The sequence below is a fragment of the Lycorma delicatula genome, chromosome 11 (assembly GCF_047948215.1).
Source record: "Lycorma delicatula isolate Av1 chromosome 11, ASM4794821v1, whole genome shotgun sequence".
NCBI lineage: Eukaryota > Metazoa > Arthropoda > Insecta > Hemiptera > Fulgoridae > Lycorma > Lycorma delicatula.
The window spans coordinates 13,327,579-13,346,774 of record NC_134465.1 but is presented as its reverse complement, the minus strand read 5'-3'; the positions used below and the strand labels follow the sequence as shown (position 1 = coordinate 13,346,774).

The following is a 19,196-nucleotide window of genomic DNA, read 5'->3' as shown; positions in this document are numbered from 1 at the left end:
TTCTTTTGAAGCATAATTTATTTAAAGCTAAGGGTGATAGAAAGATTGTATTTACAGATCTGTAATTTACGCAAAAAAACAATTCAAGAAATGGTATCATACTTATAAGAAACATTAAAAAAAAATTTGTTTTGTCTGTCAGTGTATTGGAGTTAATATAATCTATTTGAAAAAGTTTGGTATAAATAGTAATTTAAAAACATCATTGTTATTTTTAGGTATAATGAGGCCTTCTTTAGTCGTGAAAACTCATGAAATTTTATTGTATAAGGTAGAAAGGTCAGGAAAAGAGGGCTTGTATTCAGTCTTATCTAGACTACAATGTCTGAGGATAGTTAAATGCACTAGTGAAAGTTGAAGACTAACACAGAGTACTCCACAAGATACAGGGTTGTCAGATATTTTCCTTTTTTGTCCTAACAATTAATGATATTTATAAAATGAAGTTCAAGTCTCTTACAGGATTTGCAGACAATACAGCTCTGACATGCTGGAAATAACTTTTAAATAAATCTAAATGACAAGTTGGATGATTTGAGATTGATTAGCGGATGGTCATATTAAAATTGATTAGTACTTAATCTGAATAAGTTGCCTTATCAGTTTTATATGTCATCACTGGACATTAACAGTGAATTCACCTAAGTACAGAATTAAACAAAGTAAAATGACACTCACCTTATTTTTTCATAATGTTTGCAATAGTACTTCGTGGCAACCCACATCCTCAGTTGTAATTCTTCTTTATAAAATGTGTATCAAATTACATATTAAACCCAAAATGATAATTAAAATGTATATTATATAAGATTTAAAAAATTAAATTAAGATTAAAAATTAGAAGTTAAAAGTTTTTAAATTTACAGACACTATTATAGTTTTGGCTGGCCAAACAAGTAGTACTATGTTTTGTTTTTATCCTTTTTAATTTTATCATAATTGAGATCATGTTTTTATATATGTAACTTTTAACTTCAGCAATTGTAATATTAATTTTTAACATTTTTTTATATTTAAAAAAAGAAGAAAATTATAAATTAAAAATTTTTAATCTTAATTTAATTGTTTAAATCTTATATATTAAATTTTATATATTATATATTTTAATTATCAATTTGAGTTTAATATGTAATTTGATAATAAACATTTTATGAAGAATTACAGCTGAAGATGTGGGATACCACGAAAGTACTATTGTAGACATTATGAAAAATTAAGGTGAGTTGTCATTTTACTCTGTTTAATTCTGTATTAGGTGGATCAATTTGAATTATATATATATATATATATATATGTACAATAATTAGTACAGAGGTGATATGGGTCTTGAAAAGATTGATTTCAGAAAAATTATATATTTACATTACTAATCACACCATCAATTGTGAAATCCTTTTTTATGATTAATTGCACTACACAGGCTTGAAGAAGGGAAAATTTTGTAGTAAATGAAAAATAGCATGCCCTAATGCATATCATCTGAATACAGGACCTTCCAAATAAAAGGCCGAGATGTTACCACTTCATTGTAAAGGTTTGCAAAATATTACTTTTGTATTACATTAGAGGCAAAAGTAGTCAGTTGCTTATAACTTATTACAAACTATGTGGTAGTGTGAATGATGCCAGGTTTAACTTTTTAACTTAAGAAATTGAACAACCCAAAGAAAATAGAATTGAACCTTCTTTTACTGAAACATTACACATCTTACCGATCGTGGTATTAAATGTTTTAACTTTGTAAATCGGGTTTAACGTTAACAACAAGAATACTTTCCAGTTTTTACACATAGGAACATTGAAGAAACAGTCTGCGTTAGTTTGTGATAAAAGAATAATCAGACAGTACTTCTAAAGTTAGTTATCAAATTTGATATTGAATATTTACTTGTTTGTACATCCACCTTGGTGCTTTTACATTGCATTAATTGATATTCACTTGATAAGCCAAAAAATAAAAAGACGAGCAATATATTTATTGCCTATAGTAAAATTTTTTAGTGCCTTGTTTGGAGGCAGTTTTTCAGGGCATGACCGGTTGAATTCATTATAAGTTGATTAAATCATATTGTTTCATTTTGAAGCATCGGAATTAATCATTAAGCCCAGGACCATTATTAAACATCTACTATGCCTATGTATATTCTCATTTTAAAATTCATTTTGTTACATCTTTTGGATGTTTCATAAAGTTAAAATGAGTTTTTAGAATATTTCTGTAACTGTGTATTTGATCTCTGTTTCATGCTGGTAAATATGATCAGCATGAATTAATTTTTAATGAATTAAACTTTCTTACATTCGACACATTTATCTTTATAAATGTGTAATATTTGTAAAAATTCAAAATATTCCGTTTTACCAAAAAGGCAATATAACTATTTTTCACATTAAATAGCAATATTTTGGCAGATGTAATTAATATGTTTTATCATATTGCATGATTTGTTCTATTTTATTTTTAAAATATTCTCTTTTTACAATAATAATATTGTGCGATGAGTTTTTAAATAATGCTAAATATCTGAATTTTCTATTTGAATAATGTATTAGTAAATACACATTCAATTATTTAATAATTGATACTTATAACTTAATTTTATTATCTACCAGTTTTATTTATTTACTTTTTCATTTTACTGTTTACTCCTAATGTGTATGTTGCAATCTGTTCAACTTGTGAACATAGAGCAGCCACATGGCCCAATGAGATGAGGTTGGTATGTTTTATGTATGACATATAAATAAGGTGGTAATTTTAAGTTTTAATTTTTTATGTATTTATGTGGGCCATAATCACTTCATTCATTAATTTTGTACATTTTGTATCTTGTAATACTGTCCTGATCAGGGCAAATGTTAGATCAGTTCCCCTTTGTACCTGTTTGATTAATGCAAGATGTTAAAGAAGGCTGAACTGAAAATTGTACTAGAAGAATAAAAATCTCTAAAGCTATATCAAGAGGAAAAATGCAGACATATGTTATTTGATTTATTTTTAATTTTTAAGTTATAAATCTTTTGTTGTCTTGAGCCGTAAAGTTGTAGTGAAATCAAAAAATTAATTCCTTTTGAACATTAAAGTAATAAACACATGCTCCAGTCTCTTTTAAAAATATAAGCTTTGTTACATCTTTTTTGATAAAATAGCATTTCATAAAATGAAAAGTAATTTTAAAAAAGGAATCATTTTATCGAATCAATGTAAAACTAACTCTGACGTGTTATCACTCTTTAATTTAATTATATCAAATAGTTCATTTATCATCAGAGTTCAAGGATTTGTAATCACAAAACATCCCATTGATGCAGTTTATATGAAAAATTGCAATTTGAATAAATATTAAAAATTAATTTATATAAAAAAAAATAATTTATAAATTAAAGAATAGATATAGATACTCTTATTTTCCTTAAGATTATTAGTTTATAAATAAGAGAAAGTATTGCCAGGAGTAAAAAAAAGAGTTGAACTCTTGTATTTCTTGATGATTTAAGGTTCAAAAATCGTCCTAAAAAAACCTGTATATTGTGACATATGTGGTGTACTATGAGATATTATTTGTATATCTGGAAAAATTTAACGTAACATCTTCAAATTTGTATGGTAGCTTGTGTTATAGACAGTTGATTCTATTACATTTTTGGAAAATGCGGGTGATTAGGTAAGGAGATATAACCTCATGAATGAGGTGTTATGTCACAAAGTTGTCACATCACATTTAATATTATTAACAGCGTAATGTTGTCATGTTAGATTAATTATTACATACATATTGTTTTAAGTTACTGATAGATAAATGTAATGACAACCCTAAAATTTAAATTATTACAATCTGAACTCAAATTTTCTGAAATTAATTTTTTTTGTAAATCAATAATATAACTAAAATGATCGAGTAAGGTTATTGCAGCAGTCATATTTATATGTTGCCAAATTGATCTGATGACTAGTGGCACTTAGAACCTTGTGGTAGCCCTGGAAAGGGCTGTTTGGAATTTTGTAGTGGTGGCCCTTAAAAGGACTATTCGAGAAGGACCGTTGAGTCGTCACTGGTCCCCAGTGATGTTGACTTGGCTTGAGTTGGGGTGTTATGGTTCTTCTATTGCAATCGAACTCCCCCAGTGGGAATCGTCCTGTCAGTGGCAGTTGTGTCCCCACTACAGAGTCCGCTGTAGTGGTGGCACCCAAAGTGCTGCATTGTTGGGTCAGCATCAGTCATCCTTCTCCACATACGTGACCAAGGCAGTTCTCCATGAGCAGTGCTTGATGTCACCCCTACAACTTCTGACATTAGTCAGCCTCATTCCAGTCCTGCCTTTCCAGTGGGGATGGTGGCATCTGCCACGAGATCCCATGTTGAGTTGGTGAGGGGACTTCATCCTGATCTTCTCCTGCTTGTGATCCACAAGTGAATACATTGCTTTCCTGCTGCTTGTAAACCCATCTGCACGAGGTGGCGGGTGCAGGCTGCTGTGATGGGCCATTGCTCTGTGAGCTGGTGTGAAAGTTGGAGTGCATGTGCAGGTGCATAGATAAGACTTGCAAGTTCCCTTGACGTCTACTGGCTTCATTGTGTTCCACCGATAATAAGCACATGTGGCAACAATAGTGAAGCAGAAGTTTATACGGTGTATGTTGAAAACTTGTTTATGATCGATGGAAAAATTCCTTCTCACAGATCAGCATAGAATATTAGCATTGAAAAAATTTACACTATTAAATTCATGAGGGCTTATGTATTTGTTGTACCTTATAGATCAGCATAGCCATGTAGCGGTGAGAATGCAAAATATAAGAAAAAAGACAAAGTCCTTTTTAATGTCATCTGTGATTAGATTTAAAGTTTTATTAAAACAGGCGCTATTAATTTATAATAAACATTAAAATATTTTTCATCCTTTTTTTGCTGTGGCATCAAGGTATGAAATTCTCCATATGTATTTCTTTCTACATTAATATAATGGGCTCAGTCCTGTTTATTACTTATCTTAAATGAAACATTACCTTTAGTTAATTCATACTTTTTCAATGATACAGTGTCAGTATAGTTAACGGGAAGTAAGTAAATAATGTAAAAATAATTTTTATATTAGCTACAAAAATATTTTGCTTTTTTTTTCTTGTTCGACAAGATATATAATATTATTTGTTGCATTTAAAATCAATACGCTGCAGTGAACATTGACATTGTGGTCCAGAATCACAATTTTTTTAGTCTTTCCTGGAACGCCTATGTATTCCTTTCCATGATTTCTTTTGTTTTTACAAATGTATCATCATCATCATCATCATCATTGCCAAAATCATTTTGGGTTTGTAGGTTAGGATTGTATTCACTATCATACTACTTAATGTCACCGACATCAGAATCATGATTATTTTAGTATTTTATCACATCAACAACACTTACTGAACATAAATATTAAAAACAAAATTTGGAGAATATTAAATATTACCATATAAAAAATATCAGCTCTGTGACAACACAACACACAGAACAACATCACCAAACTGTTGGAACTCTATAGGTAGAAATGTGAATTAACATCACTGATGGTTAAGCAGATGTTGAGTAGACCAGTATTACACTAACTGAAATCTGTCCTGACTTTAAATGAAAAAAAAAGAAGAAATCACTTATAACAGTGTATTAAACTGGGTGTGGGATTGACCACTTGGGGATGATAATAGAGTGCAGCACTGACAGTTATCTTATTCATTTAATCACTTTTTTAAATTTTGTGCAGTATACCGCTATTGATTGACTCCTTCATCTGTATGTAATGTGCAGCTTACCTAAATAAAATAGTTCCGTAGTAAAGGAATAAAATGGTATTCATATTGTAATGTAATACTGCTTTAGTGTATTAACATACTATATTTTCCTCTTTTTCAAAGACAAGTAACATAAGAGCTTTTTTTTCATCTGACAAGTAAATTTTCCTCAAATATTGTGATGGAACTAGTGGATAACTGTGTAAAATATTTAATTCGTGAAATAAATACTAGACTTCATAATAATTTTGTATAGAACGAAAATGAAAGACTACTCTTGGCCAAAGACAATATTTGTTTTTAGCATCTAAATTTTTTAATACATCACCACAGAATCAAAGATTAGATTTCCATAAAGCAACTTAAAATTAGTCTGAAGAATTCTCATCTCTTCTGTATATGACCCTGAGAAATATGATTTTTATAAATAACATTAAACAGGATATTTATTTATGTTTAAGAGGAATTTATATTTATAATTTTTTTAATCCCAAAGTTTTATAGTATATTTTGATTGTATCGGATTGTATATTTATGTGGTCCTATTATTCTTATGTATTAAGTTTATCTTTTGACTGTAGATTTTTGTCATAACCTTCACCAACAAATTGCATTATATTTTGAATCTGTTCAAATTTCATCAAAATCTGATTATCCAATCAAAGTTTCAAACTTATGATCATTACCCCCACTTTTTTATTTTTTTGGTTCCTGTGTCATGACATGTTGAGAAAAGCACCATGCCCCATTTTTTGACTTGATTACTATTCATTGCTTCTCACAGCATAGCTCTATGATGCAGGAAAGTAATAGAATAAAACAAATTATGTCACCAAATTATTTGTTCTTTTTTATTTTTAACATAATATGGAATTTATGCTAAAATTCTAAGCCCCCATGTGCAAGTCAATCCCTGACTTTGTTATCATACAGTAGCATGCAAATTAATCTGAATGCAGGAAATTTTTCATTTATTCGTATGTTGTGGCTACACTGTTTGACCACATCCATTTGTTAAGGTGTTTGTATAATCTGAGGTTATTGTTCTTTGGTTATTTAGCAATTTTCATATTATAAATGAAAATTTTGTTTTATTTTTTGTTACAATATCATATTATATTTTTTGTTCTGTGTGTCTTGAATGTATAGTAATGGATATCACTTCAAGAAAGTATTTGAGAATTGTTTCTCTTTCTGAGACTACCAGTATGACACATCAACAAATAGTTTCTGAGTGTGCTGTAGGACTAGGAACAGTGAATGCTATTTTAAAACAATTTAAAGAAACTGGTTCCTTTTCACCTTAAAGGAAAAGCAAATGTGACTATAAAACAGAAAACAGCCCTAATAGAGGATTAGTGAGAAAAAGTAAACTTGATCCAAAATTATCTGCTCTGGACTTAAATTGAGAATTAGTAACCAGTGAAACAGATTTATATGTGAAAACTGTTTGAAGTCGACTTCTTGCGGCTGGATGGAAAGCTTATCAGCCAGCTAAAAGCAGTTTTTTAATATCAGCAGTGGCCAAAAAAAGGCTCTTGCAGGCCAAAGCACATGATGTTAACTGGAGCAAAAAAGACTGGAAAAATGTTGTTTTTTGACGAGTCACATTTTTATGTTCAGGGGCAAAGGGTGTATATACATTAGAAAAACATTGAATGAAAATATATCACCAGCTCATATCTAACAATCATGTAATATCTCCATAAAAGAATGTTTTAGGGTTGTTTCACATTTGATGGCAGAGGTATGTTGAAAAGGTGATGGATATATCATGATTCTGAAGGTCTGAAGGAAAGTGTTGTAACAAAAATAAATTCCCACAAGGCAACGGAGTGTTGCAACAAGATTTGGCACCATGCCATACTACCAAAAAAGTGGAAACATTTTTAAAGAAAGGAATCAGTTTAAGTGCTCCTGTGGCCAGGCAACTCCCCAGACTTAAACCCAGTTAAAAAGCTTGGTATTAATATACTAGGCGATATACTGCTGTAGTTAGTTCTTAAATGGTGGTGCCACTGAAACGCTATAAAATAAATAAAATTTTAAATATAATATAACCAAACTTAACCTACACTCGCTAGGCAAGGTTAGCAAGCGTAGGTTAAGTTTTATTAGATTATGTTTATAATTTTATTTATTTTCTTATTTCATTGTAGTGTTTTAGTAGTCTTAGGGCACTAGTCCAAAAACAACTCATAAATAATTGTACCACAATAATTGGCCTTAACAGAGCAATAATATTGGTATGGTTTCATGATGAAGAATCAAAAAAATGTGTATTAGACTTCTTGAATTGATGCCAAATCAAAGCGTCCATGAAGCGATTCAGAATAGAGGACATATTAATTACTAGATATTTACAAATTGTAGAGGATTTAAAAAAAAAATAAAGTAACGTTTTATTAAATAATGTCTGTTCGGATTAATTTGCTTGCTTGCTACTGCATGTGCATTTAAAAATTTTTGAAATTAGTTCTGAAAAATGGACAGCAGGAATAAAAATTGTAATTTTTTTGTTTTATTGTTTACTCAGTATGACTAATTTGTTTATCTGTTATGAATTGAAGCACTTCTCGCCTAGATGCTAGTGTTATGATTTCAATCAATTGATCATCCATATCGGTTGCTGTGCAAGTGTATACTGTACATTGAACACATTAATATATTTTTTTTTTTTACAGTTTAGTACTGCATTTTTGTAGTAAATTATCTATACATATGTTGGAACTTTGATATGTGAGAAAACACTAGACATTGCTAAAGAACTCTGTTACGATGAGTTTAAAGCATCAAGAAGTTGGTAAATTCTGAATTAGACATAACATTTCGTATAAAAATATTTGTGATGAGGCTGGTGCTGTAGATGAGAATTTGATGTCTGAGTGGAAGGAAATGTTAAGGGAAATATTAGTTATATTGAAAGAAACATTTTTAATTGCGATGAGACTGATCTTTTTTCCAGGCTTTGCCCAGTGAAGCAATGTATTTGGAAGAGGAAAATGTACAAGGAAGAAGATATCAAAAGAAAGACTGACTTTTATGTTGGCTGTGAATGCTAGGTGAATTTGAAAAACCACTAACAATTGGCAAAGCTGCAAAGCCACAATGTTTTAGCGGCATGAACATAAATTCATTAGAAATTGACTGGTATTCAAATAAAAAATGTTTAATTATTAAGGAATTAATGATGGGACTGATAGTTAAGTTTTGATTGTAGAATAGGAAGCTATTCTTGGACAATGCAAAATCCCACCCTAATATTAGCTAAGAAAATGTAAAATTGATATTTCTTCCCCCAAATACTACTGCAGTATGTCAACTGCTTGATCGGGGATCATTCAGAAATTTAAAATCCAATGTAGGAAAAAAATGCTACAGTACTTACTGTCAACAATGTAAGTTACGGATGCTGATGAGCTTTCTAAAAGCATTAGTATGTTGGATGCAGTTTTAAGAATTCATATGGCTATAAAGCAGGTAGGTTACTATTATAACAGTGAGAAATTATTTCATAAAAGCCGGTATTAAACCTCCAAAAACTAACTTCAATTCCAACATTGAAAATCTTATTTAACCAAATGAAAATTGTCACACAAGTGGATTACAAGAACATATTGAACCATTTGGAAAAGTGGATACTGACGACGTGCTCAACACTGAGGATATATTTAATGACACCTGTGATCTTGTTGCTGCCTCAGACTTGACTACTTCCGAAATGAATGACAATGATTCTGATGATGGTAATGACAATGAACCCGGATTACCATCATGAGTAAGGAAGCAAGAGAAGAAGTTATAAAATTAATGCATTATTTCTTACAAAAAGGATTACCAGAATATTTTAATATCAGAAGTGCAATTGGTTATTGAAAAAAAATGTATACCAGGACTTATTCAAACTAAAATAGATAGCTATTTTAAACCATCTACGTATAAATAAATTGTATGTATCCGTATTTAGTATTTTATTTTGATTTTTACATTTTTTTTGTATATATGTTTTGATTAATATTCTTATATATTGTAGCTTCTTTGATTAATGTTTTTATAACTTACATTGTTTTTATTCTATTTTAATGTAGTATAGTAATTTTATTCTCTTATTTTATCTGTAGATTTCAGTAATAACAGTGTTTTATATTTTTTTTATTCACATATGAACATAGAGGACAGTGTTTCTGTATAATCAAACATAATACAGTATTCACATTTTTCTGAATAGCAGACACCTGTAAATAACAGACATTATTGTTCCCAAGCCATGTCCGATATTGGAAAGTTTTACTGTATTAAAATTGTAGTAGATACCTCAGAGTTATATCCTAAAGTTTATGCACTTAAAATACCAAAAATTGACATCCACTTTTAATGTAAGTATGAACATAAAAATAAATAATTAAATTGAATTTATAATTTCTGTGTTACTTTTAGATTAAAAGTAAATTGAGCTTATCTAATGTTGAATTGTTACCAAGTGTGTTGCAGGCAAACTTACCTCTCAGGAATGGTCGAACTGAGAATGTACAAGACTACACTTCATTTACACTCATACATATCATCCTCATTCATCCTCTGAAGTATTATCTAAACGGTAGTTACCGGAGGCTAAACAGGAAAAGAAGGCAAACTTACCTATCTGTCCTCTAAGACTTCAGTTGAACACAATATTGTTTACACAACCTCGTATAGTTTTTCTATTCTATAATGTTTAATGAATTCTTCTCACATTACAGTAATTTTATTTGTTACAGGACTGTACAGGCACAAGTTGAAGCTGCACTGGACAAACTGGTTGTCCTTTTTGGTACAGAAATTTTAAATATAATTCCTGGACGTGTTTCTACTGAGGTTGATGCCAGGTAATAATTAAAAATTACTGTTGATCTATAAAAATACCTTTTCCTTAATTTTTTTAATAATTATGTAAGGCGATTCTTTTGCATAGATATTATGTTAAACAGATTGCATCATTATATGACGGCTAGCTAAGAAAGAGTGGGAATAAATTTGTTTTATAGCGTGATGTTAACACATGGGAATAAAATCAGTTATTGTGAGAAGGTTAGTTTTTGTGGAATGCATATGCATCTTAGTTACTTGCTTCTGATTAAGCACAAGCAACTGGCAATCACGTATGAAAAATGGAGTTGGTTTGTGTGATGAACAGTACATGACTGCAAATTTTATGTCCGAATGCAGAAATCTGCTGTAGAAGTGTATGATGAAGATGTTTTTCCACATTTTTCTGTGTTTCACAGTTGAAAAAGTTTCAAAGGACTGTATTAAGACTACAAAGCAGGGCAGTCCATTTGCATCAGCCACTATAGTGAGATCATGATTAAGAACTAATAATTAGGAAGGTTCACCACTCTTCATGATCACTTGTACATGAGGTATGTCTGTGTAAGGTGTTGATGAGATTGCTAATTCTTGATAGAAGCTTATATGAGTAGAAGCATGTAAGGACAATCAGTTTTTGATAGCAGAACATTATGAGGCTTATCTGAATCCTGTCATTACTGGTAATGAGAGTAGACTTCTCGACTATAATCCCAAAAGAAAACAGGTGAGCGGAGTCTGAAAATCAGCATCAATCTGATGCCAAAGAAGACCAAAAATGTTTTGCTGTGCTTGTAGTAATAATGTTTTCCTTAAATACTCTGGAATAGTTTACTGTCGTGAAATGCCTCTGCATATAAGTTACTTGACATCATTAATTGATAGTTTTGAAGATATTGGCTGAACATATCCAAAGAAAATGACATGAGCTGTATCCATTAATTGGTGCCCTCGTGCTGCCAGTGTTTGCCTTGACAGAACATTGAATGTGTGCCAAAGCTTGTTTCATGTGATTTTTTTTTTCTCTTCCCTCACTTGAAATTGAAGTGTTAGTCCAGTGCTTTGACTTCAACAGCAATTTTGAAGAGTGGCTTTGTGAATTCTAGCTGGCAGACATGTCAGGCCAAGTGCATACAGCTTGATGGAGACTACTTCAAAAAAACTTTATCAAGTTGGACTGTGCCTAACTTATTTGGTGGGTAAATTATTTATTTGTTTATTTTATATCATTCTTTTTTGAATATCTCTCCTACATCAATGTAAAAAAATTTACTGTACAATAAGAATATATTTTACATCTGGAGAATTAAAGAAGTTAAGAAAAAAATATAACTGGATTTAAAATTTTATTTTATAAAATTTCGGTGATATTTTTCAATCTGCAGTTTTATTAATGATGTTCTTATGTACAAAACAGTTTCCACAGCTAGAAACTATACAACAGATTAATATAAATCTATAGATGATTGTTTATAATCACTATTTTTTACTGTTCAACATTTCAGAAATATTATTTTGCAGTCAAATATTTAAGCATCTAGCCTACTGTTTGTAATAACAACTATTAACACTACAGTTGATGTTTAATTATCTGCAAAACATTTACAAACACTATAAGTATATAAAAGATTGCTATATCTGTCACCTAATTATTATAATTGTTTGCCAGATTTACATCTAAAATCTCTTCAGTAAGTACATAATTCCACTGTTTTTCTTTATAAAGCAGTAATCAAGATGTGGGTTAGAGCAGTATTGTAGTCAACCCTTTTCTATGCATGTTAATGGTTTGATTAGATTTTTTTATGCTGATGATGTAATATGTTCATTACTGACACAAAGTTTCACAAAAAGGTTATTGATACACAAGCAACACTACACATTAGAAATTACTGGTCAACGTGGTTTTATAGCTGTTATTGCAACAAAAAAAAATCAACTGATACATTTCGGAGACTCATGATATAAGAGATGTAACATCATTTCTTGATTTTGAAATAGTTGAGCCACTCGCTTGTGTGAGCAGAATATTTAAAAAGACTTTAAAAAAGTAATACTTTTTAAAATTACCTTGTTATTTGTATTTTCTAAAATATTGTTTAAAATTACCTTCAATAATTTTTTGAAACACAGCTTATGATTTTGGTTTATCAGTGTTAATACAAATTTTGTTAGTATTTAAATTATTAATAGTTATTAAGTTGTTATTTAATTATTTTTTTATATTCTTTTAGATTGTCGTTTGATAAGGAAGCAAGTATACAGAAAGCGAGAAAATATATAAAAATGTATGAGGAACATGGAATTAAGAAAGACCGTATATTAATCAAGTTGGCTTCAACTTGGGAAGGAATACAAGCGGCTAGGTAAGTTAATGTCAGAGGGTGATTGTTAATTATTATTTTATGTTAGCGTGTTTGTATTATACTAATAGCAAGAGCTCACTGTTGAACTTTAGATCAACAAATGAGGGAAATATCTCAGATGGGCTTATGCTTCAAAGATAAACACCAGTACTGAACTGTAGAATAAATGTTTCATAAGTTTAGAATTGTTTAAATTACAAATAAGTTGAATAAAAGCCATGTTTGCATTTTCAGTCATCCATCAGTCATTAAGATTATAAAAATCTGCTTGCTGGAATTCACAAGAACTGGTCATGGTGCAGAAGCAGTATACTTTGTTAAACAAAACATTTGAAATGAAAGAGATTCATTTCTGACAAAGAATAATTGACAGAATGGGTTCACCAGTTGGAACCTGGTAACATGGACAGAGCGATCTCTAAATGAAGGAAATGTATCACTTCCCTTCTTTTTTTAAATTTTTTTTAGAGAGAACTTCGAAGGAGTTGTAATAAATTAATGTGATATAATAGAAGCAGAGAGCTAAATAATGAGTCATTACTTTTAGCACTTACACATGGTTAAGTTGTAGATAATAACCCACTGGGTAGGTCTAGTGGTGAACTCCTCATTGCAAATCAGCTGATTTTTAAGTCAAGAGTTCTAAGATTCAAATCCTAGCAAGGCAGTTACTTTTATACTAATTTGAATACTAGATTGTGGATACCGGTGTTCTTTGGTGGCTGGGTTTCAATTAACACACAACTCAGGAATGGTCGACCTGAGACTGTACAAGACTACACTTCATTTACATTCAAACACATCATTCTCATTCATCCTCTTAAGTAATACCTTACAGTGGTTCTGGAGGCGAAACAGAAAAATAAAGTTGTAGATAACAGAAAAGTCAGTGTTACTAGCCTCCTGATCTGGAAAACAAAGATATATTAACTTTTGATTTTCTCTCGCACAGCATTAATCATCATTCTGTTTGTATCATTATAATTTTTAAAAATTAAAAATGTTTAAATTTTATATCTCTGTCAACTAGAACTCCTTTGGTCTGTTGTGAAGATAATAAGAAATCTTTTACAGAAAAAAAATCTAGAGCACTGAGATAAAGAACAGAACCATATGCAACATGTTTCCTTATATTTTTGATTCAAAGAGTTATCAAAAAATACTGAGACAAATTAATTAATTAGTGTGAAAAAAGTGTACTACATTTCAAATTATAAAATGGTTTGTTCTGTTGTGATATAATTCATAACCAGCTTATAATAATTATTATTACTTTAATCATTTATGTCATCAATAAATTCTCTATTAATTGTTCCTAAAGGAATTTATTTAAATTTGGAAACAAAAGTCTGATCACATTGAGAAAAAGAAAAAAATATTTACTCAAATATAAATAAATATGAGGGTGAATCAAATTTAAACAGTAATTTTGCTGTTCTATGCAGCAGGCAGTTCCAAGCTGGATGGCGGAGTGAGGGGTTAATATTCAGTTTGTTAGAGAGAGGGAACCAGCTTGGTTTGCCCCTCTGCTCTGTTCTGTTGTTAGTACAGCCATGAGTGAGCAAGCGGTTCTGTAATCTGTTGCACAACATAAATAAAATTTTTAACTAATGGAAATTTGAACTCGTTTAAAGATACAGTTTGGGGATGCTACACTGTCCCAGAACTAAGTGTATATGTGGGCCAGACAATTTAAAGGCGGGTAGAAAACAAAAGTCATGATCGACACCCAAGGTCAAGTCTCACAGCTTACAACATCATCCATGTCATGGCGAGTAAGTAATGGTGAAGGGAGGATGAGGGGAGCCCAGTGAAAGCCAAAACCCGTCTTGTCAGCCGAATATTTTTTGACTCAAGGGGAGTTTTAATCATCGATTTTCTCCACAATCGGTGAACTGTGTATGCAGCTGTGCCAGCTCTTAACAATCAATCAAAGATGCCTACCAAAATAAAAGATGGGATATACAACAGAGATGTCATCCTTCTCGATAACAATGCCAAGCTGCATTGTTATCTAGGCACCACAATTTATCCTCGTTTTGCATCGGAAAAAATGCACTGGGAAACCCTTGACCACCCTCCCTACAGTCCAGATTTGTTCCCCTTTGACTATTTTTTTTTACACCCTTGAAAGATTCACTTGGAGGGGTACAATTCAAAAACAGTGAAGATGAAGAGCGTGTACAGAATTAATTGACGACTTGTCCTCAAACTTTTTATGAACAAGGAGTACATATTCAAGCCTCCAAATCATACACAAAAGTATGTAGATCATGCACAAGACTATATAGAGAAATGATGAAGGTATGAATTACATATATTAATCAATAAATTTATAAAAAAAAATTACAGTTTATATTCACCTTTGTAATTCAAATATAGTTAAGTAAATAATTGAGTAAGTAGTGCACACATAGTGATAGTAAATGAACAATTAAAAGTGGACAATTACAATTAGTTGAGAGAAGTACTAGAAATAGCCCACCAGGCTGGTTTAATGGAACTTGTCCTCGCAAATAACTTGTTTAATAGCTGTTTTTCAGTCAAAGGTTTTGAGGTTCAAATTTTAGTACCAGTTAATTGCTTTTGTACGGATTTAAATCCTAGACAATGGATACTGTTGTACTTTAGTGGTTGGGGTTCATTAACCCCGGTTCAGGTTACTGTATTACTCAGTGGATCATTTGTAATTTATATTAAAAAAAAAGATAAAAATAAAAATTTTAATTTCTGTGGAGATGGTTTCTCATATTTCCTTTAATGAGTTTGTTTTTCTAGTTAACCTTAGGAAATACTGAACTAATTTGAAAAATTCTCTTAATGTTTAAAAGTATTTGTTAATTAATATATGCCCTTTTTTCTTTAGCACTGCTTTGTGATCATACGGTTAATAATGAATAAATAAATTATACAATTTTTTTATCTTAGGGACACCAAACTGAAATCTGATTCTCTGCCTGGGAAAAGGATCATTACTTGCTCAATGAAATATGCAAACTTCCCTTTCACTGGATGTCCAGAACGATGTTCATCTTTTGTGGATGTATGGCCACTTTTAAACTCATTTACCCAATTGTAAACAGTTGCAAACACAGGAGCAGATGTGCTCTTCATCCAACTCAGCTTTGATCTCTTTCGGTGTTAAGCCTTTTAAATATAAAGTGTTTAATCACCACTCAAAACTTACTTTTTTCCATTTTTTTAAATAAACAGTAGCTTGTTACTTCAATCAACTATGACAATGAAACCACGTGATGGATACAGCTGAAACTTAACTTCACTAGTGACAAAGCAAACCATCTCTTGTATTTTCTAAGGACTTATTGAATGACCCTCGTATATCAGCAGAGATTCGTGAAAGTGCTGTAATGTTTCTTGTGTTCTGTGGCATGTAGTGATGGATGGAATTGTGCCTCTGACAGCTTTTGTGATGTCATTCAATTTAGTTTTTGTGATATGGAATAATTACTTCTAGGTAGTATTAAATGCACAAACTCAATTGGTAAAAATATATATTCAACAGCTGGCAAAAGTTAAATAAATTATTTTATTGTTAATTTTGTAACTTGTTACAGTGAATAAAGCTATTAATAAATTTAATTCAGATGATTGATATAAAGAAAAGAGGAATTGGATCTGAAATTGTTATAGATATAACGAGATCTTGTATGGTTCGAAATTCCAAAAATAAAATATTGAATTCTAATAATATCAAATTAATTTCAATTTATTAAAAAGTGTATTTTTTTGCTGTTTTACCTATAAATGTATTGTATATATGAATTTAAAAGAAATGTTTCAAAATTTAATTCTGTGTAACTATCATACTTCTTACTACTGTTGACAGTTTTTGACAAACCTCTGAAAAACAGTGGACACTGGAGAAAATTGCTTTTTTAAATCATTGACATGGAATGTTAAATAAAAATTTGCTGATTTCAGGTGGTCTGTCAACAGCTATAAGTAGTTTTGAAGATGTTTAAGACACCCTAGCCACTCAAGCACCCCTAATTTTCTGATAATCATTAATGGTAAATTTAATCAAAACTGAAGAATCTTTAAAAGTATTTAAATATTTGTAATTTCAGTAGAAATCCTGAGATCTGAATAAAATATCAATTTTTTTTTATTCCGCTTCAAATTAATTTTATTAAATTTCACACAGAACTTATCAATTGTTTAGCATATCAATTTTTTTTAAATTTATTTTAGCAAAATTCAAATAAAAATAATTCAGTGACAAAGTTTAAAACAATAATATTGGAAAAGTTATTTTTTATAATTTTAACTTACTGATGTTGATGATGATACAAGTTGTTCAAAATTTTATTGTGTTGCTATTATTAATTAATCTCATGAATTTTTTTTTAGAATAATATTTACTGTTTGTAAAACTGAGTTCTTTTGGTATACAATTAGTCACTACTATCTAAAACTGGGTAGTAACTGCTACTAATTGTTTTATTTAAAAGTATTATGAATAAATTTGTTGCTAATTTCATTTTAATATTTTATTTTTTTCAGGACATTAGAGTCTGAGTATGGTATTCATTGTAATTTAACACTTTTATTTTCCTTTTGCCAAGCTGTAGCTTGTGCTGAAGCCGGTGTTACACTTATATCTCCTTTTGTTGGACGTATTTTAGATTGGTATGTATTTTATTATTTTTATTATTATTATTGTTAATTTTTTTACATCATCTGCTAAGGACACCATCATTCATCATCAGTCATGTTAGACCAACGGCTGATGTGGATAACACATTTGAAGGAGCTGAAGGTAAAATGACTAAAAATGTTGGATATGCTGAGGATTCTATCTAATACCTGTTGGGAAGCTGATCGTACGTGCTTCTACCAGGCTCTAGTTTGTTCCCGCCTAGACTACAGCTGCATGGCTTAGTCATTGGTATGGGCCATTACACTAAAAAATGCTCACTGCAATCCATTTTAGTACGGGTACTTTTCGCTGTAGTTCTGTGGTAAGTCTGCTGGTAGACAGTGGTGAGCCCATCTCTTTGTAAAAGATGAAGCAAATGATATGCTCCTATGTGGCTCGCATTAAAGCACAACCATTGATGTGGTTGTGCTACCACATCAAACATCCTACCGTTGATGTGCTATTCGTGAACCAGTTGCTAATTGATACCAGGAACAGTCGAGATCTGCTCTGCTAGATAACAGAGCTCAACATCTTTTCTCAGCTCTATATATACAATTACCTCCAGTCCTTACTGTTACTCCATGTTATTATCTTCTTTGGCAGTCTTCTCATTATTTACTGCTTTGATCTTTGTCAATACAAAAAAAAAGAACAGAAATCGTGTTATCTTGCAAAACAAATTTTATGGTATTATAAATAACATGAATCCTGATGTTACAGTTTGTGCAGACGGCTCTGGAAACATTAATTCTGTTGATTGTGATTTTGTGATTAGCAACAAAACATACATCTTTGGCCTTCCCAGCATGATCAGTATTTTTTTTTTTTTTTTGCGGAACTGTATGCCATTAATAAGGCTTTGGTTAGCCCAGAATTTTGACTTGTTCTTGTTTGCTCAGATTCCATGAGTGCCTTACAGGCAATTAGTGATGTATACTACAGACACTCTATTGTTTATGAGCTTGAGTGTATCATTTTACAAATGATAGACATAATACAATGGTGAGCTTCTGCTGGATCCCCAACTACACAGGAATTCCAGGCAATGAGTGTGTCTAGATAGTGCGGCAAAAGAGGCTTGTTTTCAGCCTTCTTTTACCAGTTGCATTGCTTCTAATGATCTTGTCTGTTTCCTGAAGAAGGTAGTTAATGATGAATGTCAAGTGAGTGGGATGCTAGTATGAGCAATAAACTTCATCCGATTAAGGACAGTGTTTCACTGTGGAGCTCCTCATGCACAATAACCATCGAGAGGAGGTTATTATCTGCCGTTTGCGAATGGAGCACACTAGGCTCACTCATGGATATCTGATGGCTCTCATGTGAATTCTTGATGGGCTTATTGATTAAATTTTCTACACAAATTATGCAATTTGCATATTTCCTTTTCTTTGGCTTATGTGGTTGTTTATCAGCAGTATTAATAATAAATGCATATAAATGAAATAAACTGAACCGTGTGTATGGGGATTGTTTAATTAACCTATTCTCCAAGATTGTGGTATTGTGAAATTCTTTTAGACTGCCAGGGGATGTAATCTCT

The 19,196-nt window shown here is 30.9% G+C and overlaps 1 protein-coding gene across 1 annotated transcript in view; it reads left to right on the top strand.

Moving 5' to 3' along the window:
- Taldo (transaldolase) overlaps window positions 1-19,196 on the top strand; it is a 53,448-nt gene that overhangs the window by 24,427 nt on the left and 9,825 nt on the right. Inside the window, exons 3-5 of the mRNA XM_075378309.1 lie at window positions 10,537-10,644; window positions 12,859-12,990; window positions 17,515-17,640. Coding sequence (XP_075234424.1) covers window positions 10,537-10,644; window positions 12,859-12,990; window positions 17,515-17,640 — 366 coding nt within the window. The remainder of the gene's footprint in view (window positions 1-10,536; window positions 10,645-12,858; window positions 12,991-17,514; window positions 17,641-19,196) is intronic.